Below are 27,489 nucleotides of genomic sequence, written 5' to 3'. Positions count from 1 at the left end.
TGCTTTTCTGCAGTGGGAGCAGGGATCTGTGCTCCTTGGAGGATGTCAGGGGACCAGGATGAAAGGAGCTCCCAGGATAAGCACTGCATCACAGCTGAGGTGCTGCCCCTGCAAATGATTGTTCTCTTATGGGGAGGTTGGTCTTTGATGATCTTCCATCTCCCTCTGATGGCAGGGTTTTCCTGAGCATCCCTTGGGTTTTCCATGTCTTGTGCCTTTGCTCCTGTTTTCATGGAGGTCTCGGCTGGGCTGGTATCAAGCAGAAGAGCAGAGATGTCACCTAGAACCTGGAAGGCTCATGCTTTAAACTGGCATTTTAAGTCCTTGTGGTGAATAACTCTGCCTTTTTCCAGGGTTTAGGAAATGCCTGACCAGTTTCAGGGGAGTGGGCTCGGGGTTTCCACTCTGCCCTGCTGCTGTGGCCAAACGGGTTTGAAGCAGGAGCATCTGCCCTGAGGAGGGGCTGCTGCTGGTGGAGGGGAGGGGAGAAAAGGTCAGGAGTGCTTTGAACCTGACAAGTTTCTCAGTATTTGGGCTCAGGTCTCACTTGAAGAGGTGAACAAATTGCTGGTAAGGATTTTTAGTGAGATGCTGCAGCTTTTGTCCCAGAACGCCCCTCTGGGAGATCTGCCCTGGTCCCCAGTGCAGCCTCGCTGGTGTGGCCAGCCCAGGCTCCTCCAGCCCTGGGTGAGACAGGTGAGCAGCAGAGGGTCATGGGGACAGATGGGATGAGCAGCAGAGGGTCATGGGGACAGCCCATGTGCTTGGCCAGCAGCGCCTGGGGTGGGGTGGGGTGGGGTGGGCAGCCCCTCAGCCCTGTGCCCACCTGTGCAGAGCCACCTGCGCTGGGAAAAGGCTTTTAAATTGTTTAGGGGCAAGGTGGCTGCTGGACCTGCTGCAAAAAGAACCTCCTCCTCCACGGCTCGGGTGGGCGATGTGCCCCACACAGGTGCTGTGCCGGGCCGTGCTGGGGACCCTGTGTGCTCTGTATGTGTTTTGGGCTGATGAGCCTTGATGGTTTCCTCTCAGGGTTTTGTTTCTTGAATCCCTGTTTCAACTGCTCAAAACCAGTAACAGAGAACTACTTGCAACAGACTGAATTGCAGAATGGGTTTAATTCCTGCATAGCACGGCAGTTTATTTCAGCAGGAGTGTTTTCTCCATCAAGGAAAGAAAATGGTTTTCTGTTAAGGTAGTGGAGGCAGTGGTAGCACGCCAAGCTCCCCGATCCATGGTTTCACAGGGGTTGGTTGGGGCTGTTCTGCAAAGTCTGGTGCAGATTTGTTTGCAGCAATACCGATGCTGTGAGGAGGGACAGGGGCATGAAATGACTTCTGAGAAACGTGTGTCGTGGTGTGAGTGGGGAGGAGTGGTGGCAGCAGCACAGAGCCTCTCAGGGATGCAGGGTCAGTTGTGGCCCATGGGAACTGTGAAGGACATTGCCACTGGTCAGCAGAGTGTGGGGGACATGGATGAATACGGAAACTTCCTCTGGAGCAGAGAGTGCGCCCTGTGGGAGGCACAGTGGGAAGGGGGGAAATGTTTGGGGTTTTGTTTTGTCCTCAGTGAAATTGATGGTGTTGGAAATAACTGTGGTGAAGTGGCGGCAGTGGGAGCTCAGCTCTCCCCCAGCAACACCAGCTGGGAGAAACCACGGCGCTCTGCAAGCATAGAGGGGAATATTTTGGAAAGCTTAGGCTTGAGGAAGAAGTGATTTTTGTAGATCAGGACTGTGAAAGCTCTTGGAGGGTAACACATCATCCTCAGCCACTCCTGTCTTGTCTCCATGGGCTGTGTGTGTCAGGGAGGGTTTGATTTGCAAGGTAGGTTATGTCAGGGCAGGCTCAGGCTGGAGAGCAGGGAAAGGTTCTTCCCCAGAGGGTGCCGGGCACTGCCCAGGCTCCCCAGGGAATGGGCACAGCCCCGAGGCTGCCAGAGCTGCCAGGGGTGCACAGGGTGGGGTTGCTGGGGTGTCTGTGCAGGGCCAGGGGTTGGATTGATGAACCTGTGGGTCCCTCCCAGCTCAGGACATTCAGTGATCCCGTGTCCAGAGCAGAGCCCGCTCTGGGAGGTCTCAGTGCTCTGGAGTGTGAGGGTTTCTGCTGGCACCAAGGCTTGGGCTGCCATGGTCAGACACTGTTCAGGGCCACGCTGGGCAGGTCCAAGGCAATGCTGTTCAGGGAACACTTGGCACCAAAGGAGTGAGACCTGAGTGGGAGATGGAAGGGGGAGATTTCACCCTGTCCCTGGATGGCTCTGCCAAGGTCTGAGGTGAATGGCACAGCTAAATATACTGTGGGTGATGCTAGTCCAGCTTATTCCTGTGAACACGGGAAAAAATTTGGAGCCCTGGAACACAGCCTGTCCAGCTTCTGTCTGTCTGGTGAGTTTGACAGCTCCAGCATTCACCTGTGCAAGCTTCTGCAGCCCAGGCTGCACAGAGCTGCCCCATGGAAGCCTGGGGTGTCCTCGTGAAATCACCATGGAAATGTAATGAATTTCAGTAAGCAAGGGAGAAATCTGTTTGATGAGTTGTTTGATTTTCATATCCTCTCTTTTTCCTCCTACTTATCTTTTGAAACTCTTGTTCTTATTATTCTGGAATCATCACTGTTTCCTAAAAAGACAGTCTGCTAAGATATGGCTGGATTTTTTTAAAATGAAAAGCAGTGGATTTTGTAGGAGTTGTAGCACTCAAGCAAAGCTGAACTGCTTTGGACCCACGTGGGCCCTGAGCCTCCCGGCACCAGTGTCTCTTCCTGAGACAAAATCCCCTGAATAAGCACAAGTTTGAGCCAGGCTTGCTGAGGTTGCTGATATCACAGGTGTCCTGTGAGACCACAGGGCAGCATTTCAAAGCTATGTTGTGGTGTTGTGTCCCAGTTTGGGAAGCCTGGACAGGACAACCAGAGCCCCTCGATAAATGTGCATTTCAGTGTGTCCATTTTCATCCATGTTCCAGCATCTCCATTTCCCCCTCAAGACCTTGGCCAGAGCTGCAGAACTGAGCACCTGCAGATCCCTTTGAGAACATGGGGGCCTGCAGTGACCCTCCAAAATGGTCCCGGGGGAGATGAGGTGCCAGAGCTGGAGTGGTCACGTCTGTGTGGTTCAGGTCAGACCTTCCAGCACCGACCTCCCTCGCAAGCCTCGAGCGGCAGCTCCGGGAGGCAACCCTTGGCCAGGCGCAGTGCAAGTCAGGACCACCCAGTTCTGATAAGGGCAATTTAGAAAGGAAGGGGAAGATTGTGAAAAGAGGGGCAAAGGGGCACAAAGGGAAGAAAAAACCCACCCCACCGCTGAACAAAACTGAAGATCAAGACTGCTGTTAAACACACTGCCTGCGAGGGAGGTCCCACCGTGCCTTTTCTAATCTAGAGCCAGCCAGGATTGTATTAACAGCTTCAACGCAATGGAACAAATTAATCCCTGATGTAATTGAAATCGGTGAGGTCTCACAATAGGTGAGTTTGACCCAGTGGGATAGAAATAGAACAAGTATTGGAATGAAGGAGTGAAACGAAGTCACACTGTTCAGCCATTGGTATTTCATTCCTAGAAACAAAGGCCAGACAAATGCAGAGAATACATGGCTCTGCTGGGCATGGTTGAAAGCTGCTCAATACTATCAAGCTTTGAAGGGATATTTCTGTGTGGAGAGGAAGTATGTGGCAGAGGTATAACAAGCATTAAAAAAGAGAAAAAAGACAAGGAAAGAAAGGAAGAAAGAAAAAACCCTGCTTGCTCCTTGCCTGATGATTAGCTGTGGTAAAATAATACCAGCCCTTAACTAATAATAATAATAATAATAATAATAATAATAATAAAGATGTGTCACAACTGCAGAAAAATAAGAAAAAGAGTTAATGTCTGAATTGTATTTCTGGAAGACTCAAACTGTCAAGAGCCCGTGGCAAGCTGTGGCATCCTGCAGATCTCCCTCAGCCAAGATGCATGGGGTTGGTTTGCTGCGGTCGACACAGGTAGCAGGAACGGGTCCCACTGGGAAAGAGCTGCCTTTGGGTGCTGGGAGGGAGCTCAGTCTTGGCCCCTTTGGTGCTGCAGCACCAGGGCACAGCTCAGGGGCACAGGGGTACCAGGGCTGCCTCGTGCAGGCGGCTGAGCTGCTGCTGCTCAGGGTGACATCGTTAATAATGTGTGTGACCTGGGGGCTGCTGGCAGTGGCCTGTTCTGAGTGGGTGAGAACAGGCAGGTGCAGGTGGAGATGAGAGGCTGGGGGTGTTTGAGCCCCTCTGGGAGCTGCAGCGCAGCACCTCAGCAGCACTCTGGTGCTGGGCTGTGCTGGCTGCAGGCACCGTCCTGCCTCCAGCTGGGCTTCTAAAAGTCATTCATCAAGGCTGAAACCCTGCTCTTCCCCAGGATTAGCCATTTCCCAGGGTGCAACAAGTTTAGAATGTCACCATATCACAAATGGTGCATTTTCACAGTTCTGGCTATGGCTCATTCCATCATCAAAAGGAGAAACATGGTTTTCTTGAAGGTGGCGTCATCTTTCTCTAGAAAATGGTCAAATACTGACTGATGGGCCATAAAACATTCATTTCCTCAAGCTCTCAGGTTCCAGTTTTTTGGCACTCCCTCCTGCCTCCCTCCTGGTTTCATACCAGGCTCACTAACGCTTTGTCTGCCATCCCAAGGCCGACAGACGCGTTGCTTTTGCAGTGGTGCATGGCTTGGACAGCTGGGGGGTCCCGGGAGCTGCTGGGGAGTGTGGCTGAATGATGGCTGCATTTCTCAGAGGTTGTGTGTTTCAGAGGGAGCAGAGGTCTGACACTGCCCGAGGAGATGCAATCTGCCTCTCTGAATGCACAAGGCAGCTCTCTGGAGGAAAGGAGGCTTCGCTTGCAGAGCGGCTTTTGGATCCAAGTTTGTGTCACCTCACGGAGCTGTATGTCCGCTTTTCCAAGCCCTGGAAATGTGTTCTCTTTGGGTCTTGTTTAACGTTTCTGAAGTCCAAAGGGATGGGCAAGCTTGACCTGCTCATCACCGCATTTCCTTCTCCTTTCCAGCTCCATCCCTACATGCACTTCAGAGCGCATTAAACAAAGAGCAAAATTCCATGAATTTCACCTACTGCAGTAACTTGAAAATGCTCAAGTCAAAGAAATGAGGGGCTCAGTTCCAGAGTGTATCTGTGCAGGAACAGGGAGAGCTCTGGGGTTTTCTCCATGATGGGCTGACATCTCCTGCTTGGGCCATGCCAAGGGAGAGCTTGGCGCGCTGTGGCGCAGGGAGGTGGAGGTGGTCTGCCCTTGGCTTTCTGCCTGCCCCTGCATGGCGGAGTGGAGGTTGGGAAGAGAGCAGAGGGAAAGGGAACAGCCCGAATGCATTGCAAGGAGAAGCACAAACGTGCTCCTAAACCCAAAGAAGGGACTACACCCAGGCAGTGCTCATCCACTCCTGGCTGGCTCCAGACTGGGCTCCGTAACACGAAGGTAACAATATCCTGGTGATGGATTGACTTTGCAGTTAAACGGAGGGAAAAGGAGTGCATTGTGTTTCACTCTGTGCTGAGGGTGGCTGTCATGGGGAGCTAGCAAATCCTGCTGTAATTTGCATACAGGAATTTTGCCAAAGTCATGGAAGCGAAGTGGTTTGTTACTTGCCTTTGAGGGCTTGAGAGAGATCTGTCTTGGATATCCTCTTGCTGACCTGATTGAGTTAACTTTCATGTGTTTAGACGGTCATGGAGAAAATCATTAATATTAGGTTGATTTGATGGCTGAAAGGTAATAAGTATTTCCTGCTTATCAGATGGGGTTTGAGAGGACTTTGAATAGCCTGATTTGTTTATCTTTTGCAATCGGTACGGCCCTTAGCGAGAGGGATTTTTTATTCCTGGTTCAGCTGGGGGAATGACATATGGTTTGCTCTCTGTTGAGTGCTCCGTAGCATAAACAGCAAAACACCAGGAAATTCTGAAGTCCAGCTCCCAGCGAACTTGGCCATGCTGTGGGCCTTGGACATCTCATGCTGTAACGCTTTATGACATGAACAATAACAGATTAACATCCCCTGTTACTGGAAAGCTCAAAATAGAAAATCCGAAGTGCGTGGAGGTTGGTCGGGTGGAAAGCCAAATCCTGTAAACGTGGCTTGGCACGGCCAGGGTTTCATTGACCTTGGCGGGGCTGGGACTGCTCCATTCACAGGAGGCATCTGTGAGTGCAGAGATGGGGCACGAGCCTGTGCAGGGCTGACATCACAGTGCTGCTGTTGGAGGCTTTTGCCGTTCTTGAGCTTTTCTTGGATTAATGCACAGTGAAACCTAAGGCTGCATCAGCAAAATGGTCGTTCCCTCACCCTCCGCCTGGGATTTAACAAAGAGGGGAGTCATTCTTTAAGATGAAGGATCCTTGTAAAGCCATTTAAAATGAAATCCACTCTTATTTGAGAATCATTTGGCAAAAAAGCACATGAAAATCTCCCGTTGTGGGCTCACTAGAAGACAGACATCATTTCTGGTTCCTTTGGCTGTTGGGAAAGGAGGGAGCACTGAATGCTCCACCTTGTATGATTGGGCAGGTACGGCAGACAAGGGAGAGCAGCTTATTTTCAGGAGTGAGGCATTTCTGTTGCTTCTGTGGCTTGAGGTGATGCTTATTTTTAAAAGGAATGCTGTTTTTTCCCTTGCATAAACTCTGTATTTCCAACTCTATATGTAGCTGTATATTATAACTGAAAGGTGTAGTGACAAATAAATAATAAATGGATAAGGAATTTAAGGAACTGATGGAAAAGAAAAAGGGAGGAAGAGTGAAAATGAAACCAAACTCAATGCTCTGATTTAACAACTGGGATTTTGCAGCTTATAAATTGTTGCCAAAGAATGAGATGGAGTTATATGAAACCACCATCCTGAGATGCTGAAGTTGGCATGCACAGACAGCGGCCCACACCAGCTGGATAGATGCCAGACAGACCATAATACAACCCCAAATCCCTGGAGGAGTCCAGTCTCCTGTCCCCAGAGGGTGTCCCACAGTGCTGCTCAGGAGCCAGAAGGTGCCAGCAGCCCTTCCCTTGAGGGACCTGCTGTGTGGAGTCTGTTTGGCTGCCTACAGCATGGAGGTGTGGATGGTCAGCCTGAAAGGCAAAACAAGGCTCTCATTTTGTGTATGATATGTTTTTGTGCAGTAATAGCATTTCTATAGTGAGAATAAAAAAGGAAAACTTGCTTTGGTGAACAGGAGTGAAAGCCCTTTAGTTCAAGGGACTTAAAGACATTTCTGCATTCAAGTGTGTTTGGGGGTGGATGTACTTGGTTTCAGGTGACCTCCTTGACTGAGTGTTGGTGATCAGTTGCCGAAGGAGACATATGTTACCAATTTTTTTGAGATTTATGGAAGAGTCTCTCTTATGGTGTATATATACATGGACCTTCTTATCTCAGAGAGGTTTGCTGCTTGAGGGAGTGCACCCTGTAGGGAAGGGGTCCTGTGAGAGTGGATTTTAGCAATGATCAAACAGGTTTTATCTCATGAAATCAACACCACATGAATTTTTATTTTTGGGTATCGATACTCTCTGCTGCAGGCCAGATGCAGCCCACGCTGGCATGGTTAATTCCCCTTGGCCACACTCCAGCAGAGCATCCTGTTTCCACAGAGTGGTTAAGTGTGAGCTTATCTTTAAGCAGGAGGCTAAATCCGGGTGGTTTCACTGCTGCTCTGGACCATGGCTTCTGGCCAGGGGAGAGGTCAGCTGCAAGGGGAACCTGCAGCATGTTCCTCCTCCAGGATTTTTGCCCTGGGTCAGAGCTGGGCCTCTTCCTAGGGAAGTGATGGAGTGATACACACTGGGCTGACTGTATTTCAGAGTCAGCATCACCTGCTGATCCCTGCATCAACTACTTCAGGGCTTGGCTGAAGGTGATGCCAGCCAGCTCCTTGGACGGGGGAGGAGGAGATGTCACCCCCCTGTGCTGCTGGTGCCCCTCTTGCAAAGGGAAGGAGCACTCAATTAGCTGTTCTTAGGCAGGACAATGGTGACAAAGGTGCCCAGGTGTGTTGGTGACATGTTGGAGCAGAGCACAGTGCAGGATGCTCCGTGGGTGCTCCCGAGCCCACCGAGGCACTGCAGCTACGGGCTGGGGCCTCTGCAGTGTGAGTGCTCCAGAGACAATTAGAAGAGAATTAAAACATGTTTTGGAAAACAGATTGCCTCTTCTGTTGGGAGTTTCCAAATAAGAAAGCAACCTGCCCTTCCCCCCACTTCAAATCCCACCTGTTTTGTTTTTTTCCTAGAAAAATGTGAAATTCATTAACATGTGGTGAAAGCAATGTAACGACGTCATCTTGATTTAAAATCTGTTTTAAATCTTAAAATGATGGAGCCAGAATTTTAACTGCAAATAGCCTTGCTTTGTGGGCATGAGGCAGACTGTCAGCATGACTGCAACATCTCTGGGTTTGGTAGTTTAGCATCCTTTGCAACAATGGCATTTGAAAAGAAAGCAAGAAAAGACGTAGCAAGGAAAAAAAGAAATTATTATTATTGCTGTCAAAAGCCAAGTCCTGCGCTCAGGTGTAGCTGTGGTACCTGGGGAGTGCGGGGCGAGCAGAGCCCAGCTCTGTGCTGACCAGAGCTCTGTCAGCATCCCGCTGTGGCATCCTGCCCTGCCCTCTGGCCCGGGGCCACGGCTGCTCCTCCTCTGGCATCCTCAGCACTGGGTCACAGCTCCTGGCTGCGCTGTTTGCTGAGAGTGGGAAATATTGTGACCCCTGTGTGTCACCTCTGACATCGCTGTGAATGTCCCAGCATTGCCCTAAGCCCCCCTTTGCCCAGCCTGTGCCTTCAGCTTCCTATGGGCTTCTGACAGCCAAATCAGACCTAAATCATTTTCTCTCCAAAAAGTCAAAGAGCAAAATCCCAGCTTTTAGTAACAGCAGCACCAAAGGCGATCCCGCAGCATCGCTGTGAACTCACTGCTGTTGCCACTGTGCTGAACTTGGGCTTTGGCTCAGAGTGCTTTCTGGAGGTCTGGTGCTAGGCAGCACTGCTTGCCTGCAGTTCTCCTCCTGCTGCAGGCCTGGGTGTCCCCTAGAGAACTGGAAATGCTACAAAGTTCTGCTGAGGTTTTGACCTTCAGGCTTCACAGTACTTGCTGGTGTGAGATGATGTGCAGGAGGCTGGAGTGGGGCTATTTGGTGTGTTGTGGCCACTTTCTTTATGTGTTTTAGTCTGGAATGGATCTGAACAAGGATTTATTAACCTCTTTCATTTTCATTGCCAGTTGCCTCCCCACACTGATACATCAGATCACTTTTGCTTGCAGGCCATGTTTCTAAGTGATTTGTTGTCCTGTAAAGGGAGTCTGCCACCAAAATTTTGCTCATCTGTGAGTTTGGAGTGGACAGTGTGGACGTTGTGGTGCAAATGGTCCACAGACCACAGATGGACAGATCACAGAGCAATTTTTGGGCTTTCATAGTGTTTGGGTGTGAAGTGCTTTGCCCAGTCTCCCCCTTGGGAGGGCATCTTGAGAACATTGGTGTTGTGGGGTCCTCTGACCTTGGGCAAGTCAGGATGACTCTTTGGAAGGAAATGTGGGACTCCTGTTTTGGTATTTCTTGGGAATACTTAAGATAGGAAACTAAACAAAAAGTTTATGGTGCTATTTTAAGGCTGTAGTGAACTAAGGTTAATTTACTGCCTTGGCCAGAGCAAACAGATGAGGTGGCTGAGGCTGTCAGACCCTGGCTGATCACTGGTGGAAAAGCTGGTTTGACTCTCACCACTCCTCATGATCTCTCCCCAAGAGAGATCTCCCGTGGCCCTGTTGAGGTAGACAGAAACACGTCCATGGATGGTGACCATGAGATGGCTTCACCGAAGGGCAGAGCTGGCCAAAGAGTCAAGCTGCAGAGTGTACAAGTGACACTCATAGTGGATTTTGTGCCAGTGTGAAGCTCAAGTCCAGTTGGCTAAGGGCAGCACAAACAGTTTTTCCCCTTGACTTCTCCCTGCAGTTGATCCAGGGAATCAGTGCAGCTGCTGAGGGTGACGCACCAAATCTCTGAGAAGGGGTTGTCTGTCCCCACTCTCCAATTTGTGCCCATGTAACCTGGCAGAGGCTGTGCACATGCAGTGGAGAGCCTGATTTATGGTCAGCGTGGCTGACCAGGATTAAATCAAAGCAGGGCCAAGCAGAAGTTTTTATTCAAAAGACCCGGTTTGACAGTAACCCCCCAGGTTTGGTTCACTGGTTCACAGAGCCAGCTCTGAGTGGAATTACACACTGAGTGCCTGGCACCACTGCCAAGTGGAGGGCAGCCAAATCCGAGTCCTCCAGTGCCACGTGCCCTTGGCAGGCTGGTGTGCAGTCCCTCTGCCCAAGAGCCTTGTTGTGTTCATGGTCTGTCCTGTTCTCTGTCCCCACTCCCACCCCTCTCAGATGTTTGCTGCTGAGGAGAACGTGGATTTTCGGATACACGTGGAGAACCAGACGCGAGCGAGGGACGATGTGAGCAGGAAGCAGCTTCGGCTCTATCAGCTCTACAGCAGGACAAGCGGGAAGCACATCCAAGTGCTCGGCAGGAGGATCAGTGCCAAAGGAGAAGATGGAGATAAATATGGTAAGAATATTTACTGGGATCCCCCAGACATCAGGTCAAAGGCTTTAATCCAGGTTGTTGTGCTAAGAACCTCTTGGGAGAAAAATAGTAAGAGCAATAAAAAAGAAGATAAAAGGAAAAAACCCTTTCCAGGTCAAGAACATGTGATTTGTTTTGCTGGAGCTGCCTCCCAGCTGCAGGCAGGTCCCACAGTACTGCCATGCCCCAATTTATCAGAATATGGTTGAAGAGAAGAATGTCTTTCTGCCCAAGCCATGAGCTCCCTGTGTGTTTACTGCAATTCTTAAATGATACCTAAATTGGTGGTTGGGGAAGTCCTTTCCCCATGATCCCTTGGGCTTGTGTTGGGTGAATCCAGTGTTTGAATTAAGCACTCTCATCTTTCAGGTGGTGGGATACTGGGTTTGAACTGAAATTAGACTTTGAGAGCTCTGAGAGTACCCCAGAGCTCAAGCTGAATCTCTGAGTGTGTGGATCTTGCAGGAAAAGCAATACTTGCCCTGTGCTAGCAGCGCGTTCAACTATTCTCATTGTGATTTGCACACAAGCAACATGCTGGAAATGCTGCTAGAGGCTGGGCTGCGAAAAATGCTGTAATTCTGGTTCGTTTTGAGATGGTTGTGGCTGCGAAGCTTTTGCTCAGTTTGGCTGTTGGGAGGCTTTTAGGGCTATTCAGAACACTGGTCCTGTTTGTGTTTGGGATGTGCAGCCCCGCGCGTTCCCGTGCTGCTGCAAAGGGGTGTGTGTGTGTGAGTTTGCTGGCACCACCATTCGTGTGGGATTGTCTGCTGCAGCACTGGTGAGGTGGAGGTGAGCTACGAGGAGGACAGGTCGAAATCTGGGAGCGGCTGTTCCCTCAGGAAGCTTCAGGACGGGTGAGGCACACGCTGAGCACCGAGGGCAGCTGCCGCCGCTGCCGGCGCGGTGCAGGAGCAGCGTGAGCGACAGCCAGAGAGCACCTGGCAGGTAGGAAGTGACCCCCAAGGCGCTTGTGTGCAGTCAGCCCCTGTCTCGGAGAAAGCCCTGCCCTGAGGTCTCATCAACCTTGTCCTTTGTCATTCCCAAATTTCCTGATATTACAGGAGTGAAAAGTGCCACTTGGCTGCTAATTATTGTGTCATTTATTGCATTCATGCTCCCGAGGTTTGATGTGTAAACGAGTCGCGGGGCGCTGCCGCCGCCGCCCGGGGACGGCTCCTGCCCGCGGTGGCTGTCAGGTGCCGTGATGGAGTTTTCCTCTCCGTGAAAGAAGGCGGCATTTACAGTGGGTGCAGCAGGGAAGTGTTCCCGGGAGCAGCTGACAAGTGCTAATTTATGTGTCAAAGCCCATCTTGTCCCCTTCATACATATGCAATCGTGTCTGAACAACAAATCCGCGCGTGCGGAGCGTGCTCGTGGCCGAGGGCGGTGCTGCCGCGGCGGAGCCCGAGATTCCCGGCTGGGAGCTCCGGCACCCGTCCCTGCCTGCCTCCAGAGCCCCGCTCCCGGCTGCCGGAGGGCTCCGGCCAGCACCCCGCACACCCCGCCCGGCTCCCTCCCCGCAGCCTCCCCATCCCACCCGCCGCGGCTGCGGAGCCTTCTCGCCCCAGCCCTGTGAAAGGTTATGGAAATCTGCTCACGGTCCTGCCTGGCACGGAGCGCTCGGAGCATGGCAGTCGGGGAGACAGTGAGGTGGGACACGGCGGGCCGGGATGTGAGCACGCCGAGCTCCTGTCTGGAATAATGGAGGGGGGAGAGATGTCGGAGTTACTGGAGTGAGAACCATCTGTGTTACAACCAAACCTGGACACAAAGGCAATGACACAGGGTTCATTATGTGCCAGGAATCCCTCCCCCTGAGGCATTATTATGGAGTAACCTTTGATCAAGACCAGAGAGAGGCTTAAACCGGGTCTGGGGATCTCAACAGTTGCAAACTTTTGATCCACATCTCCGCCTTGCTGGTCAGGTCTGCATCTGGAGGAGGACACCTCTCCTCCCACGCAGCAGATGGCTGCGTGTCCTCCTGCCCTTTCCCTCTCCTTCCCTCTCCGCCTGCCTCCGTGCTGGCACGCTGTGACAGAGCCGGGCTGCGCTCGGGGGTGCCCGCTGGCTTCTGGGCTGTGCCACCCTCGCAGATGGCACCGGCTGCCCGGCTCCTGCCGTCCCTGCTGGGGGAGGGCACGGCGAGGGGATGGGGGCTGGGGGCGGAAGGATTGCGCCTTGGGGAAGGCTTTGGGAGGACAAGCAAGTCTGAGAAATGTCTGAGAAAAGGCAAGAGACGTGGGAAAAGGTGCCCGGGAGCTGGCTCCAGCCGTGAATTCTCTCAGCAGCTCGGCCCGTTAGGAGAAGGTGACATCAGGCGAGGGCCCCGCAGGCTCAGCGTTCACGTGGGAAGCTCTGTCGCGGCGAAGGTCCATGGTGCTCATCACCAGCCCATTAGCACCAGCCCGTTTCAAGGATAGGGGAACAAATAATGTTTTAGCACCTCTTTCCCCTCTTCCCTTACATTCACAACAGTGTCCAGATGCCTTTTTTTTTTTTTTTTTTTTTTGCACATATCCTGCTTCCAAATGGGAGGCTTGTCCTGCCTTTGAAGGGAGGTTACTTTTATTGCAAGGTTTTATTGACTTCTGTAAAACTTCTCACCTCTTGGTTGCAGAGAATGCCCAGAACAGAGGGGAAGTGGCAGATCTCAGGCAGGGAATTGCTCCTTTCCAAGCCCCCACCCCAAGTACAGCAGAAGGAGCAGCCAGCCCTAGCTCAGGGAGCAGTGATGCTGCAGGGCTGGTGGGATCCGGCCAGAGGAATCCCCCTCGACTGTTCTATCCAGGTGTGCAAATGCCGTGTGCATGGCAAAATGCATGAATGCATGCTCTGCAATGCATAATTCTGCTGTCATAATAATTCCGGTGTGTAATTTTTGGTTTATGCATTCTTTGGGGCCAAGATCTGGCCCCGTGTGTCAGATTATTAAATGGCAAATTAAGTCAGTTAATAGAATTAATTGAGTCGATGTAATCCTTTTAATCAGATGGATTTGATCCCTTCTCAGATGAATTAGAATCCATTAACGGATAAGTCAATTATTGGACTAAATTAAATCTAATAATAATGCCTGCTGCTCACAGCAACACTAATTAATCTAAATACACTTACCTATCTCCCAAGGTTGTTTTTTTTTTAAGGCTTAATTGATGTTCCTAAAGTGCTCTGAGATCTTTAGATAACAGATGATCTATGTGAGCAAAATATTATCTCTTAACAGACTATAAACTAATTAAAGGATTGATCTATTTACAAATTGCATTTTTACTTTAATCTCTTCAACCTATTCAGAAGGAGTTTGCACTGGCCCAGAAAAACAATATTCCTGTTATAAGCTTATTATTACTTTACAGGTTCCTAAGTGGTCCTTTCATTCAGAAAATGAAAGGGTGAAGGAGGAAAAACAACCATTAAAATGCTGACAAAAAAAAGAGAAAAGGACCTGGAACCTTTATATTCTACCTCCGATAAATGGTACAGATAGGGAAGAGAGGGATCAGTGACCTGAAACCTTAGATCCTTTCATTTATTTTCATTTCACAAAAGGCAGAAGACATTCTATCCTGTTTGTTCACGATCTGTGTATCCGGCGCAGTTGGGGAGACAGAGCTCTCTTGGTTGGGTGAAGGCATTTTTTGCCTCATTTGTATTTCACAGCCACGGCATTTTCGGTTTAATTTGTCCCCAGCTACCGCTGTCCTGCGGGGCGGTGAGCAGTGATAGCCATCAGTGGAGAGGTGTGAGGGCCCTTTGCTCCTCTCGGTGGAGGGAACTTTAATTTGCGGGAGTGTTTGGGTGTCCCGCAGGCTGGGCTGTGGGGTGTGTGGGTACATCACTAATCAGCACGTTCCAGGTGGTGTTTTGTCCAGGCATCCATTCCATCACAGCTTAAAAAACACTCCCGGGTCCCCCAGGAGGTTACAAACGCCCTGCTTTATAAACCTTCCCGCTGATAAGCTCTGCAGTGTGCAGCGTGGAGGCTCTGTGTGAGGACACCCTGCGCAAGGGGCAGGGCACGGGTGGGACATCGGCATCCCAGCCCTGGGCACTGAGGCAGTGACGGCCTCCTGAGGGCTCCCCCGGGCTTCACCGGGGTTTAGCTCGGAACTCCCGTGAGACAGGGGGTTTCGGGGCTTAACAGAGCTTGGGTTTGCTGGCGGGCTCAGGAGGAGCAGGGAGGGAAGGGAACGGAAGAGGGGGTGTGACACGGTGCCGGGTGTGACCTCCACATGCCGTGGGCGCTCTGGGGACACACGTCACGCCCCACACAGATGTGATTTTTGGGTGGTACAGAGAAAGCGAGGAGCTGAGGCAAGTGGGTGTCTGCTTCCTGGGGCCCCTCCAGCCGGGGTGATGTGCCCTGCAGCCCCCAGCTTCTGCTCGAGCTGGAGCTTCCCCGGGATGCCAGTGGACCTGCCCACGGAGAGCACATTACAGCTGTCTAGACATCAGCCACACTCCATCCTGCCAGAGATTTCATTTGTGGTAGAAGCGGGCTCTGTTCCATGAGGAGGTGTAATATGTGTGGAAAATATTATTATAGCAAAATAGCCTCCTTTAATTGACTCTAAATTTTGCAGGATTCCTTCCTAGGTTTGGGTAATCCAGTGCTCTCCAGAATTAATGGCTGACATAGCACTTCTCCGGGTTTGGCAGCCTGACAGCTAATTTAGAACTCCCTAAACTCATTTCACTAATGACTCCCATTTGTTCTATCTGAAAGCCTGGAAACAAATGCAAAATACCAGTGCCATTGTCCCATCTTTAGCAAGTCATTCTTTCCCCTCAGTATTTCTGGCACCTTAACAGCAAGCTGCCTTGGGAAATCTGATTAACCCTTTCCCTTCCTGGAATAGTTTAAATCAATTTTGATGCCTCTCCTGGGAAGAGCAGGAATAAAAACTAAACTCATTGTGGCTGGAAGGCTCAGAATTTATCTACAAGAAAGATAAGAGATGTAGTCCAAACAGCAATTTGGATTTGTGAAATATCGCTGTATTTCCGCAATTTTTCCACGTGTATTTCCAGGCTGCTTTTCTTCCCAGGAACAGGTGCGTGCAAGGGTTTGTCTGTCGGTGCAGCTCAGCCCCAAATCCCGCATGAGCTGGGATCTGCTTTGTAATTTATTGTGCTGAACCATCAGGATGGCTGTTTCCCATTTAACCGACGTATCGCTGCCTCCAGTCTCTTCCCATTACAGTTTTGACATCACGACAAGACAAATAAATTTTTTAAAAGACCTTTTATCTTCTAAACCATTTATTTTCACTTACTTAGCCCGGGGGCAGAGCTGACCTCAGCGTAGGGGATCATTCACCATGGCAGCTGTACAGTCATATGGGTCCTGGGGACTGGCCTGAGCCGTCCAGCTGCTGTGTTGTGGCTCTGGGCTTTTCCCTTCTTGCCCAACAATCCCTGAGAGCTGTACTATTTTTGTGTTCCCCTTTTCATCTGCAGTGAGGCAGTGGTGAAGCTGTCCCTTGAAACCAGATGAGGGGATGAGCTGAAGCTCCGGGTGGCTCAGGGCTTTGCTGACCCATGCGTGGGGCAGGAGCTGTGGCCAGGGCAGGAGCTGGGGTTGGGGATCCCAGCTTGCTCCGGGCAGCGAGGGGTCTTGGCTGCCCTCACCTTCCTGGTGGCCCTGAAAAGTTCCATGTGAAACACAAGGTCAGCATCTTGTACACTGAAGACATTTTTAGTTTTTATTCTGCCATAGTCTGTGCCTGTGCCAGGGTGGGGAAAAGCCTTGCTTAGGCGGGATGAGAAGTTTAAGAAAAATCCAAGCCTTTTGCTTTTTGATTCATGACAAACATATTTTGAACAATGAATCTGTTGCCAATTTCCTTTACTTTTGATTTTGGTAGCTGCTGTCCTGAGCTCCTGCTGCAACCAGCGTCACACCTGAAGTCCAGTCTCTCCAGCCCTTGTTTTGTACCTGCAGTAACAGCAAAACCTGTTGTTTATTTTACCTCTGACACTACAATGATTTTGGATTTCCCTACTTCTGGATCTTGAGATAGCTTAAAGAGCCTTGGGAAAAAAAGAATCTCCTTTTAACTCCGTGTCCAAACTTCAGGTCTCCATAAGCGCTGATCAGGGTTTGGAAAGTATAGGCCTGTCTGTCAGCAAATATTAGGGACCCAGAAATAACGAGCAGAGGTAATTTAGAGATCTGCTGATAATTTGTCATTTTTAATTTCTGTGTGGAGTGGAAAGTGAGCTACAAAGTGAAAAATCTTTATTTTCATGCAAGTCATAAAAGGGTTTTTGTTAACAGTTTGTGTGTGTATATAATTCTGCACTGTGATTTAAGTGTTCCCATTAGAAATGCAGAATAGGAAATAGGATCCCATCTGTGAGCAATTTAAGAGGAAGTGAGACAATGGAGTCGATTGCTGCTTCAGTTTAGATAATCAATACAAATATTATTAGTATAGTGATTTATCTTCTTAGACACTTTATGAAAATGTGAATGCCAGACCCTGAAGACAGGTCAATATGATGGTATCTGTTCCTGCCTTGCTGTGTTTATGGTGCTTTCCCGTGAAGGTCAAGCAGCTGCTTTGTTAAATGTTCTTCCCTGGCTCTGATGAAATAACACAGAAACAAACTTAGGGCTTTCCTTTCTCCTCCATGGCTCTGGACACGCACTGTGCATGTCAGTATGGTGAATACGGCTACCTGAAATCTGTCCTGGGGACTGCTGAGGGGACACTGGGAGGTGATTTTTAGGGTCCCTTCCAACCCAAACCATTCTGTGATTCTGTGGTGAAGTTCTGGCATGATTTTAAATATATTTCTAGGCCAGGAGTGTTTCTATGCTCAAATGCCGAGAGCTTCTCAACTCCTTTGGGTTCTCAACTGCAGTTTTGCTGTGTTGGTGTCAGTTATCAAACCTTGTTTTGTGCTCTCTGAGGTTTTCCCATGTCTAAGCATTTAGCCAGTCATTCATTAATTCAAGTCGTTCTTGGGGTGCAATTAAAAGTATCCTGCAAACAGGCTAGTCTACATTTCCAAAAGGGTTTTAAATTGCTTTTACTTCGGAGAGGAAGGGAGGAAAACATTGTCAACAAATGGTCTTGTACATATTGCTTTGGGTGAACATCCCTGTGCATGATGTCAAGTGGCCAAAGAGAATTTTTCTTTCATAAGAAACATTTGGAAGAAATGAGAAATGTCTATAACCCTGTTAAGAACTACCTAATTAAAGACAGGATGGGAAATGCAAAACTTGGTGTGAAGATTACTTCTGCTTGAAGGTATTGTGGAACCTCACTCAGCTGTTGTTTGAGATTCCTGAAGTCAGCTGCCTGGAGACTTCATGGTGGTGTTGGCATTGGCCACATCACTCACCTGGAGCATCTCCTGCTCCACTTTGCTGGTTGGGGTGGTGGGACACTGGGGCTGGACCCTCCAGACACCGGAGACAGAAGGAACTTTGTTCCTCACGTATAACGAAGTGGCGTGAATTTCATCATCTCAGTGTCCTTGTGTGTCCCCCCCTCAGCCCAGAACCCGGTTAGCCCGTTCCCTCACCTCGTGGTGTGCCAGCAGGATAAAAGCTTCGCAGATGGGGACATGCTAAGGAGACAGTGGTAATGGAGACCACACTGGTAGCCTGGTTAGAAGTAATTATTTGGTGCTTTTAGATGCTGTGAGACCATTCCTGTTTTCAGGTTGGGGTTTCCTCAAGAAAGGTGTTAAATTTATAAAAAAATAAGGCACTTCAGTCGCTCGGATTTCACCTCAGCCCTTTGAAAAACCAGATAGTCAGGAATTTCCGCAGCTGCAAGGTGGAGCACAGCAAACATTAACAACGCCAGTAGCACTGCGTGGCCGTCTGCAAGAACAGGGAAGTGCCCAGGCCCTACAGAACTGCGCCGAGCCCCAGGCTCGGCAGAAAGGTGAAAAATAATGAAGCTGTGAAGAGGAGAAACTGCTGATGCCTGACGCTTGGAAATCTGGAAGAGTCCAAAAAGGGAGCTGAAAATACCCCCCAAAAATGACTATCTGTGGCTTGAACGAAATAGTGTCCGATCAGCATTCAGAAACCGCTGAATCCAGGCCGTTCCAATACTGGCATTTTCCAGACTGCTTGCCAGTCGGATGCAGAGGAGAACACGTGTAGAGCGTCTGCGGTCTCAGTGCTCACAAGAAGTGGAAGGCGAGCTGGAAGTAAAGGCAGTGAGAAGTCCCACTAAAAAAGAAAAAACACCTACTTTTGTGCCAGTGAGGAAGAGCGGGGCTATTGGGGCTCAAGGGAGACGGTCACGTGGCTGCACTCTGCGAGCATCCCTCTTAATGAGCTGTGCCAGCAATAAATAGTGCCCACTTTGGCCCCTGAAGAACTTTCAGTATTTTCTGGCTGCCCATAACAGACAATTCATGCTTTTATGGTGACCTAGGAGGTGAGACCTTCTCAATGTATCCTGAGCTGTGTGTCCCTGAGCTGTGCTGCAGCTGCCTTGGGGATGTGTCTGTTCTTTGCTGATGCTACCTGGAGTGGTTGAACTTGGAGCATGACTGGGTAGTGCTCACATTTTTATTGCCATTGTCTCTGCGAGCTGAAACGTGTGCTCAGAGGCCTTCTCCTCTTCTGCATTTGCAGCTGCCAAAAAAGGTGCCTTTCTTCCCAAAGCAATATGAACAAACCCCTGCCATCTGCTGTGACCCTGCCGCCTTCCAGCTGTGACGAGTTTGGGTCTTCTCCAGCAGCGATGGCAGCTGTGCTAGCTGGAAGGGTCTAGGCCCGGGAAGCAGAGGAGTGGAGAGGAGTCCATGTCCTCAGCTGCTCTGGCTTCATCCCAAAGCTGGGCTGGTGGGGCAGAGAAGGAGTGGCTGTTGCTCCTGAGCAGCCCAATGGTGATGGGAGCCTTTGGCGCTTGGCCGTATGGTGGGTACCATGCTTGGGATCCTGGCTTCCAGCTGGTGTGCTTTGGTTTATACCTGATGTTCTCAAGTGCTTTTGGAAGGATGAGGAGCAGAGGAAATGGCTGTTGGAATGTGAGAGGAGCTGTAGCATCAGGGGATGCCGCTCACAGCCTCTGGAGGCAGAGAAGACCTCAGCGTAGAGAAGCAGCAGGGAAGGGCTAGGAACAGGATGGCATGTAAGCGCCAGATACATCTAAAAAATAATGTCCCGGTGTCCCCAGCACTTGGCCAGGGACAGCTGCAAGGCTCACAGTTTGCAGGGGTGAGTGCTGAAGCAGACTGAGGGGTGCTTTGGGCTCCTGGTTTCAAATCACATGTTGGGTTGAGTTAGAGGCGAACACCGCAGCTCCCGAAAGCTGGCCTTGTCCCATTAGGATGAGTGATGCAGTCCCAGGTTCCAGGGCCGAAGGAACTTGCCTAAAGGTAACTGCAGGATAAACCCCAAGTAAGGTTTCTGCTGGTTACATGGGGGGATCACAGGACTGGATCTCTGTTACAGCCAGGGCTTGATTATCCTTTTTCCTACACTCCTGAAACTCCACCGACTTCATCAGAGCCATTCCTGGAGCTCCTGTGTGAGACTGAAAGGAGATTAAGTGCCCAGCAGTGCCTCCCATTCCTCCTGTGTCTTGCACCTTTGTTCAGACCTTGCATTTCAAACCATTTTAGCCGGTGGGAGGCAAATCAAAGCTGTTAGGTTTGAGGCGATGACAATGGCCTGGTGCTGTGTGGTGTACCCAGCCCCTTGCCTTTGTGTAAGGTTTGTGATTCTTGCCTTTATTTCATTTGCTTCGGCATCTGCATTTGTAACCGTTTTTTTCAAGTGAAGTTTCTGACTGGTGACTCATTAGGAGTAAATAGGCAAAAGGATATTGACTTTGCACCTACTAATTTGGGGGTGCTAACAAGCACATGTAAGAGCTTTATAGTCACCGGGTAAATTGTCCCACCTGGGGGGGCTGGAGGAGGGGAGATAAAAAGCATTACAAAGAACCAGCACTTTTGTTTCTCGCTCTAGCCTTGGCTTTTCCTGCTGCTACTGGGGCTGGGGTTTGATGGTCACCACTGCTGGAGCCCGTTCCGAGCTTCCCCAGCATTTTCAGCACCGTCAGACCCGTGTGGGCACGGGACTGGGATGCTAACGATGGGCTGCCGAATGTGCTCGCTCAGAAATGAGGTGCCCTTACACGGGCTGGGGGAGCAGCCCCTGTTCCTGTGGTGTGAGTCGGGGTGCGCGGTGCTGCACGCGTGCTGTGCTCGGAAGGGGAGCTGGAGACACCCTGGAGGTTCTGACAGCAGCAGCCCAGCAGCGTGGGATGGGTGCCTGCTGGCAAACAGGACTCACTGTGGCTGCGAGGGCACCAGAGGCTCACGGCCATGGCCCGGGGCAGCTCGCTCTGCCGAGGTCAGTGCTCAGTCCTGCTGGGGCCCGAGTCAGCTGCAGATGTGTCGGTCCCTTTCCAGGCACGCCTGTGGCACAGTAGCTACCACCCTTAGGTGTTCCTGGATCAGGGTGTCACCGGCCCAGAGAGTGACCTGTTGCAGGGGAGCTGGAGCACAGCTAAGGAGTGATGGTCCCTGTTCGAAGCAGAGGGTTGAGCTGGGTGACCTCTCAAGAGCATTCTCAGCCTGAATTATTGCTTTGGTGGGTGTCTTTCAACACTGATTGTCAGAACAGAGCTGTCACGTAAAGTTGTCGGTGATCCCTTGCTCTGAAGGCAGTGATTTTCCTTTGGATGCGTTCAGTGGGACCCTTAGGAAGTGACTTTTGTGGTTTGTCCCCATTTGAGATTTTTGTATTGAGATTTTTAAGAATTTGTATTACTTTAAAAATTGGAGATAGGCAAAGTTTTTCATTCTCCCCCTTTGGTCCTTCTGCCCTTTCCCTCAGCTTGGGGTGACCCACTTATGTGGGAAGGATGATACCATTTGCACAAGGGTGTACAAGCTGTAGTTGATCTTAGAAGGTGTGTGCTGGGGAGTGGAGAGGCATGCTGTGTACCAGTGTGAGGACTAGCTGTCACCTCTGCTCCTCTCTGGACACGAGGCTGGTTTGCTCCGTGCTCAGAACAGAAGAAAGCGGTCACCACTGGCTGTATCCCATGTCAGGCTCTCGCTCTGTGGCTGTGACTTCAGCCTCACCCCTTCTCCTCCTCTACGCCTGACCTGGCTGCAGCCAATATCTGTCTCTCAGCAGGAGGAATCTGAGGAAATGCAGCAAACTTCAGCTCCTGGGGCTAAATTGTTGTGCTCTCTAATAGCAAACTGTGTTGAACTAATTGACAACCAGCTTTAAATGTACCCCAATCAAGCAAATGCATTGATTTATTTTTCCCTCTCTTGCCGAGCACTAAGCAGCTTCCAGCTTGGTTTCCTCCCCAAGAAGTGGATAACTCATCTATTGTGTAGTAAAACTGATGGGCAGTGTTGACTTCTATACAATCCTTTCAGTATGCTTAGGGAGGAAGGAGTTCTTATGCTTCTATGAATGTTTGACCACTTAAAAAAAAGCAAAACTAAAAAAAGCCCAACCCAAAACCACACACAACAACAAAAGATGATCCATTTTCTCTGGATGTCTTTGAAAGAAGCTTAGTTTAGAGACAGACTGGAGAGAAAGGCTATTGATTTTGTTTGACCTCCAAAGAGACTGCGGTCAGTATATTTTCTCTGCTGGAAGTGGTTCAGGGCTCTGAATTTCCGTGTCAGCGTTTGTATTCTGAAGCGCACTGGAGCTTTTGCTGCTTCTTCAATAAATAGCAAGCTGTAGGGAAAGGTAATGCTGGTGTAAATATATTTCCCTCTGGATCTGCCCTTCTTTTCTTTTTCTTTCCTATGTAGCTTGGTCGTCTTGCTGATGAAGCATTTACAATCTTTTTCATTGAATGCTTTGCAGGTTCGTGGGTTAAGCTGAGACTACAAGCATAGTTTTGTAATCCCTCTCTTGCTTTTTCCAGGGCTGAGCCATGTCCTTTCTCAACCTCTTGCCTGCACCAGCAAGGAGTATGATGCCTTCCTGCATAGAGTAATAAATGCTCTAAAAACTGCCGTCCTCTCTTCTACCCTGATTATTCTCAACTTTTGCAGAGGAAAACTTTCCTGATTTTTTCTTAGTCTCCTGAAGTGAAACCGATTATTCTGTTTGGGGACTCGGTTGTACTGGAAATGCTCTGCTTAGTACAGGTCTGTGTAGTTTTGTAGATGTTCTTGTAAAATGGCTCATGACAACAGATGTGCCCTTCCTCTGGCAGCCACCTATCAAAGGATGGCTTCCAGGGGTGGCAATAGCTGTGGGATAAGTTGATTGTCAGGTCTAAAGGAGCTTCTTGGAGCTCCCTTTAAGATGAGCAGTGCCAGTAGGAATTTCTCCATGCCGAGGTGTCAGCTGTGTTATCTCCTCCTCATTTAACAAAACGCTTCACGTGGTGTGGTTTTTGGGTTGTGTGCTTCCACCTGCTTGGCCACAAGTTCAACACAGGCAGTTTGCTGCTGTCAGCACATCAAAGGGCAGCCTGATAAAGCTGCCACTGCATAATCAAGTCTTGTAGAGAGTTGCTGATGGTGGGTACCAGCTGCTGAGCTCCCCTGTTGGCTTTGCCAGCATGAGCTTCATTTCTAACCCACATGGACAGAGGCTCCTCTTGGAATCCCCCTTTAGAGGAAAGGTTGGTCTTCCTCCCACTGCCAGCCTCTCCTCGCTTCTGGCTGTGTTGGGTCAGGGTGGAGGCAGCTGCTGCCGGGTGTGTGAGCCCTGCAGCATGTGTGGGCTGCTGACAACTGCATGGCATCAGTTTCTAAGTTAAGCACTCGATTTCCCAGAGAGCGATAGCCCAATGCACCCCCAAAAATCAATGAATGGCAGAGGATCTCTTTGTGCAGTCTGTGCCAAGCTGAGACTGCAGCCCGTGTTGCATGTGTGACTCTACTGAGTCCCCAGAGCAGGACTTTGAGGGTTCCCCAGCGCCTTTCATTGCTGCCTTTAGCCCAGACCTCTCTCTCCCCACATCCGAATATTCGATTACGTTAACCCTTTGCAAATGGCTCAGCAATCACCTCCGGGAGTGGTGAGAAGAGAGCTGGAACTGTTAAGCCTCTGCACAAACACGAAGGTGAGGAGCTGATGGGCAGAGCCCATGGGAGGGGATGGATTTGCTCTCAGGATGCCCTGGCCCCAGGCAGGGTGTGAGGCTGCCCACAGCTGGAGCTGCTGGAGGGGTTCCACGGGTGCTGCCGCGGGCCTGTCCAGCCACGCTGGGTGCTCGTTGTCTCTCCTGGGTACTGCTGCTGCTAATTGTCCCTCAGCCACAGTCCCCAAGGCTTGTGTGGCAAGTGGTGTCCTCCTGCTTGCACTGGACCACTGGGTAGGACAGGGCAATGCAGAATGGCTGCCGTGGGAAAATTTAGTAATATTTATTACTAAATTAATACAATACTTATTATAATTATTGTATCAATTTATAATTTTTACTTATAATAATATTTCCAAATCAATACAATCATTAGTATTAAATTAATACAACATTCATCAATGCACTGCTTGCTTTGGGAGTAAGTAGTCCCGAGTTTGTGGTCTGAGTGCAAACTGGGCTGTTTAGGTATTGCCCACCTCAAGGTCGTCATGAAGCTTTGTTAATTAATAAGCAGAAAATTTTGCCCTAAGCAGCAGGTGATGGGTCAGCTGAGCATGTTGCTGGAAGGACAGGTAATTGTGGGGAAAGCAGCAGTGCTCTGTGTTACCCTGTTGCAGTGGCTTCCATAGGGTGGTCAGCAGGACACTGTGATGATGGATCAGAAATACGACAATTTCTTGTTAATGATCAATATCAGAAACTAAGAACATGTGGAAAAGCAAAGATGTCCTTGTGTTTCAAGTGCCTGTAATCTGCTTCTCAGAGCTGGGTACCAGAATATCCCTTTGATTCTCAAAGGTAATTGCACCTCTTAATTAGCTGGAGAAAAAATTCCCGCAGCCTGAGATCTTGCTATATAAATTATAATTAACCCCTTGGCACTGGAAGTTGAGATTTCCTGCCCCCGAGCACAAATGCAAAACGCATTAGCAGCACTTGACGTCAGGCACTCTGCCCAGGGGTCAGGCTGCTTCCCTGAAATGCGGCTGCGCTTCCCAGGGCAGCAGGGAAATGGCAAGGAAGCCATGGGAACCCAAGGGGAAGCACTAAACACACCATCTGAGGGTGTTTGACCTGCTTTCTTTGCAGAGCTGCAAGCGTCTCAACAGGAAGGGCAACACAGAAAAAAACAGACGCAGCCCCCGGGAAGAGCTGGGAGCGAGGAGAGGGAGCGGGTTTGTGAGGCGACATGGCCGGGTGCCCCGCCGTGAGAACGGCGCTGGCGCTGCCGCCCCACACACCTCCAGCCCCACCATTGTCTGGTGCCAGACACACTCGGCTGTGCCTGTTGTGTGCAGGGCTGGGCCACCCACTGCTGTCATTCACCAGCATCCTGCTTTTGTGTCTCCTTTTCGTGGCGCCTCTTGGGGGATGAGCGCTAACTCCTCACACCGGAGGTGACCTGTGGTGAAGTGCCAGGTTGGGCAGCTGGCGGCAGGGAGGTGACAGCACGGCTGGGGCTGGGGGGTGGGGGCTGCCCCGAGCCTGTCTGCACCTGTGATGCTTCCCTGCCCGCTCTCCTCATCCACACCGTGCCCTCGGAGGAGGGCCAGGCCTGCTGGCACCTGGAAAGCCACTTCACGGATCACAGAACGGTTGGGTTTGGAAAGGGCTGTAAAGGTCAGGTAGTTCCCCACCAGGAGCTTGCACTGGATCTCCTCAGTCCACGTGACCTGGTTCCTTTGCTCCTTTGGGGTCCTGGATGGAGAAGTGGCTCCCTTTTGGCGTAGGTCAGGCTGCAGCCTTGTGCCAGGCTATAAAGCCCTTGGAGAAGGTGCTGTTGGCCAAGGGCTGTCTCTTGTCCCACGGCTGTGGTGTGTCCTTGGGTCCCTCTGTGTCGGTGGCACTGGCCGTGAGGGTCCCAGCAGGGGTTGCTGAGCTCAGATGGGGGCAGCAAACATGGGGTGGCTTGGCCATCTCGGCTGGGTTCAAAGGTGGCTTCGTCCTCCTGTGCCAAGGTGGGGCCAGCCCAGTCCTCGGGCTTGGCACACAGATGTGGCCAGCAGGGCTGCCTGCAAATACTTCAGGTCTGTGTAGGAGCAGGGGTGGTGAATTCCCTGTGCACTCCAAAGGTTGTGGAGGGAGATAAAAGGAGGAGAGTGAGGAGGTGTCCTGGCGTGGGGTAGCGAGTGTCGGAGGGAGGGTTTGCGCTTTGGGTTTGTCCTCTGTCCGTGTGTCTGCAGATTCTCAGAGCGAGTGATGTGCTGACAGCAGAGATGGCCCTGCCCGGGTGGCACCCGCCACCTCAAGGGATCTTTTGCCATGCAGGTCCTCGGGGCCACTCCCGCAGGGTGGGGAGAGGAGGGCAAGGATGCTCCAGCACAGCGAGGACAGAAAGAGTGGAGAGAATTTTGGATGGAAACTTGGGGCTGGGTCTGAGCTTTAAAGGTGGCCTGGGTCTCTAGATAAATTGAGATAAATAGCAAATAATATAATAAAATACAGATTTTATACTGTCAGTGCTGCTTCTTTAAACTCAGAATGCTCCCTCAAAAAAGCTGTTGGAGATATTACCTCTTTTCTTTGCTGCTCTTGTTTATAATGGTACAGATGAAGACTGGCTTAGTTCTGTACTTGATTTACTTTTTATATTAAGATTTAACATGGGATCTGCTTTTCTTAATCCAAACACTTATGGTTTGAATGCAGAATTATATTTGAGATTTTTAAAGTACCTTTATTAAAACATAAAACTAATTTTACAGTTCTGACAGGTCTTTTTTAAATACCCAGTGCCAGATGCCTTTTGTCCCAAATGACTCCAGGAAAGAAAAAAAAACACTTTTAAAACTTCTCATGCAATTAAAATGCAGTAAAAGGGAAGTATATAGTCTTACATATGCTGAGGACTAGGGGTAACAGTTTAAGAGAAGTCCCGTGATAAATGTTTCCAAAAATAAATATGTGAAACCAAAGGTGCTAAAGGGAGGGTTAATGTGATACCTGATTTCTGGTGGTTGTTGCGTTATTTCTGTTGCTCCTGCCCTGAGAATAGCTGCAAGAACTGTGCTACGTCTGTAGGGAGAACCCTCTCCAAAGGGGCTGGTGCAGAGGACTTTCCTCCAAGGTCCTTCCCCTGAGGCACTCTCCAGGGTACAGCTGGTTCCAGGTGTGTCCCCAGGTGCTGTAGAAGATCAGTCCTTGCCCACCTCTTTTAACCCTTACCCCAAAATAGTCACACTCTCTCATACCCTCTCACCCAAGAGTGACAATTTTCTGTACTTCATTTAATAATAAGTTATCTTTTTTTTGGCAAAGGGAGCTTCAGCAGCACAAGCATTAAGAAGTCAGGTATCTTTGAAACAGTGTTTGTGACCATTTCTAAGAGCAAACCCTGCTTAAAATCTTAAAACAGAGAAGAATTTTCCCCATGTGCCAGAATATTTTATTCTGGTAGGTTGTGCTGCTGCCTCTGCTCCTCCAGGTTCCAGAGCCACAAGAATCCCACTGAGAACACCAGAGCATCTTGCAACTTTATTTTCAGCATATTTTTCACTTGCTGGAAGAAGGGAAGGTTACAATGAGTCCCTTTGAGAAAATGCACAAACACATCTATATTCTGATCCATAAAATGAATTATCCTAATTTCAGCTTTTACTGGTGCAGAATAAGAAGCCTGCTTGGTAGAATTTAACATCTTTGTGTATCAGGCCCATCTGATAATCTTAATTCAACCAATCCTGCAGATGCCTGGCACATTTCTCCCGACTAGCCCTGCTCTGGAGCACTCACAAACACAACAGTGCAGCCTGGATGGGCTGATTCTGGAGTGCGTGGAACCATCTGGGGGGTGGTATGTGGAG

General features: G+C 50.0%; 1 protein-coding gene across 1 annotated transcript in view; it reads left to right on the top strand.

Annotated features, from left to right (window-relative positions):
* Positions 1-27,489, top strand: part of FGF18 (fibroblast growth factor 18) — a 68,447-nt gene that overhangs the window by 16,098 nt on the left and 24,860 nt on the right. Inside the window, exon 3 of the mRNA XM_032125307.1 lies at positions 10,418-10,598. Within this exon, the coding sequence (XP_031981198.1) occupies positions 10,418-10,598 (181 nt within the window). The remainder of the gene's footprint in view (positions 1-10,417; positions 10,599-27,489) is intronic.

Source organism: Corvus moneduloides, chromosome 15 (genome assembly GCF_009650955.1).
Source record: "Corvus moneduloides isolate bCorMon1 chromosome 15, bCorMon1.pri, whole genome shotgun sequence".
Lineage (NCBI taxonomy): Eukaryota > Metazoa > Chordata > Aves > Passeriformes > Corvidae > Corvus > Corvus moneduloides.
This window is presented reverse-complemented; position numbering and strand designations above follow the sequence as displayed.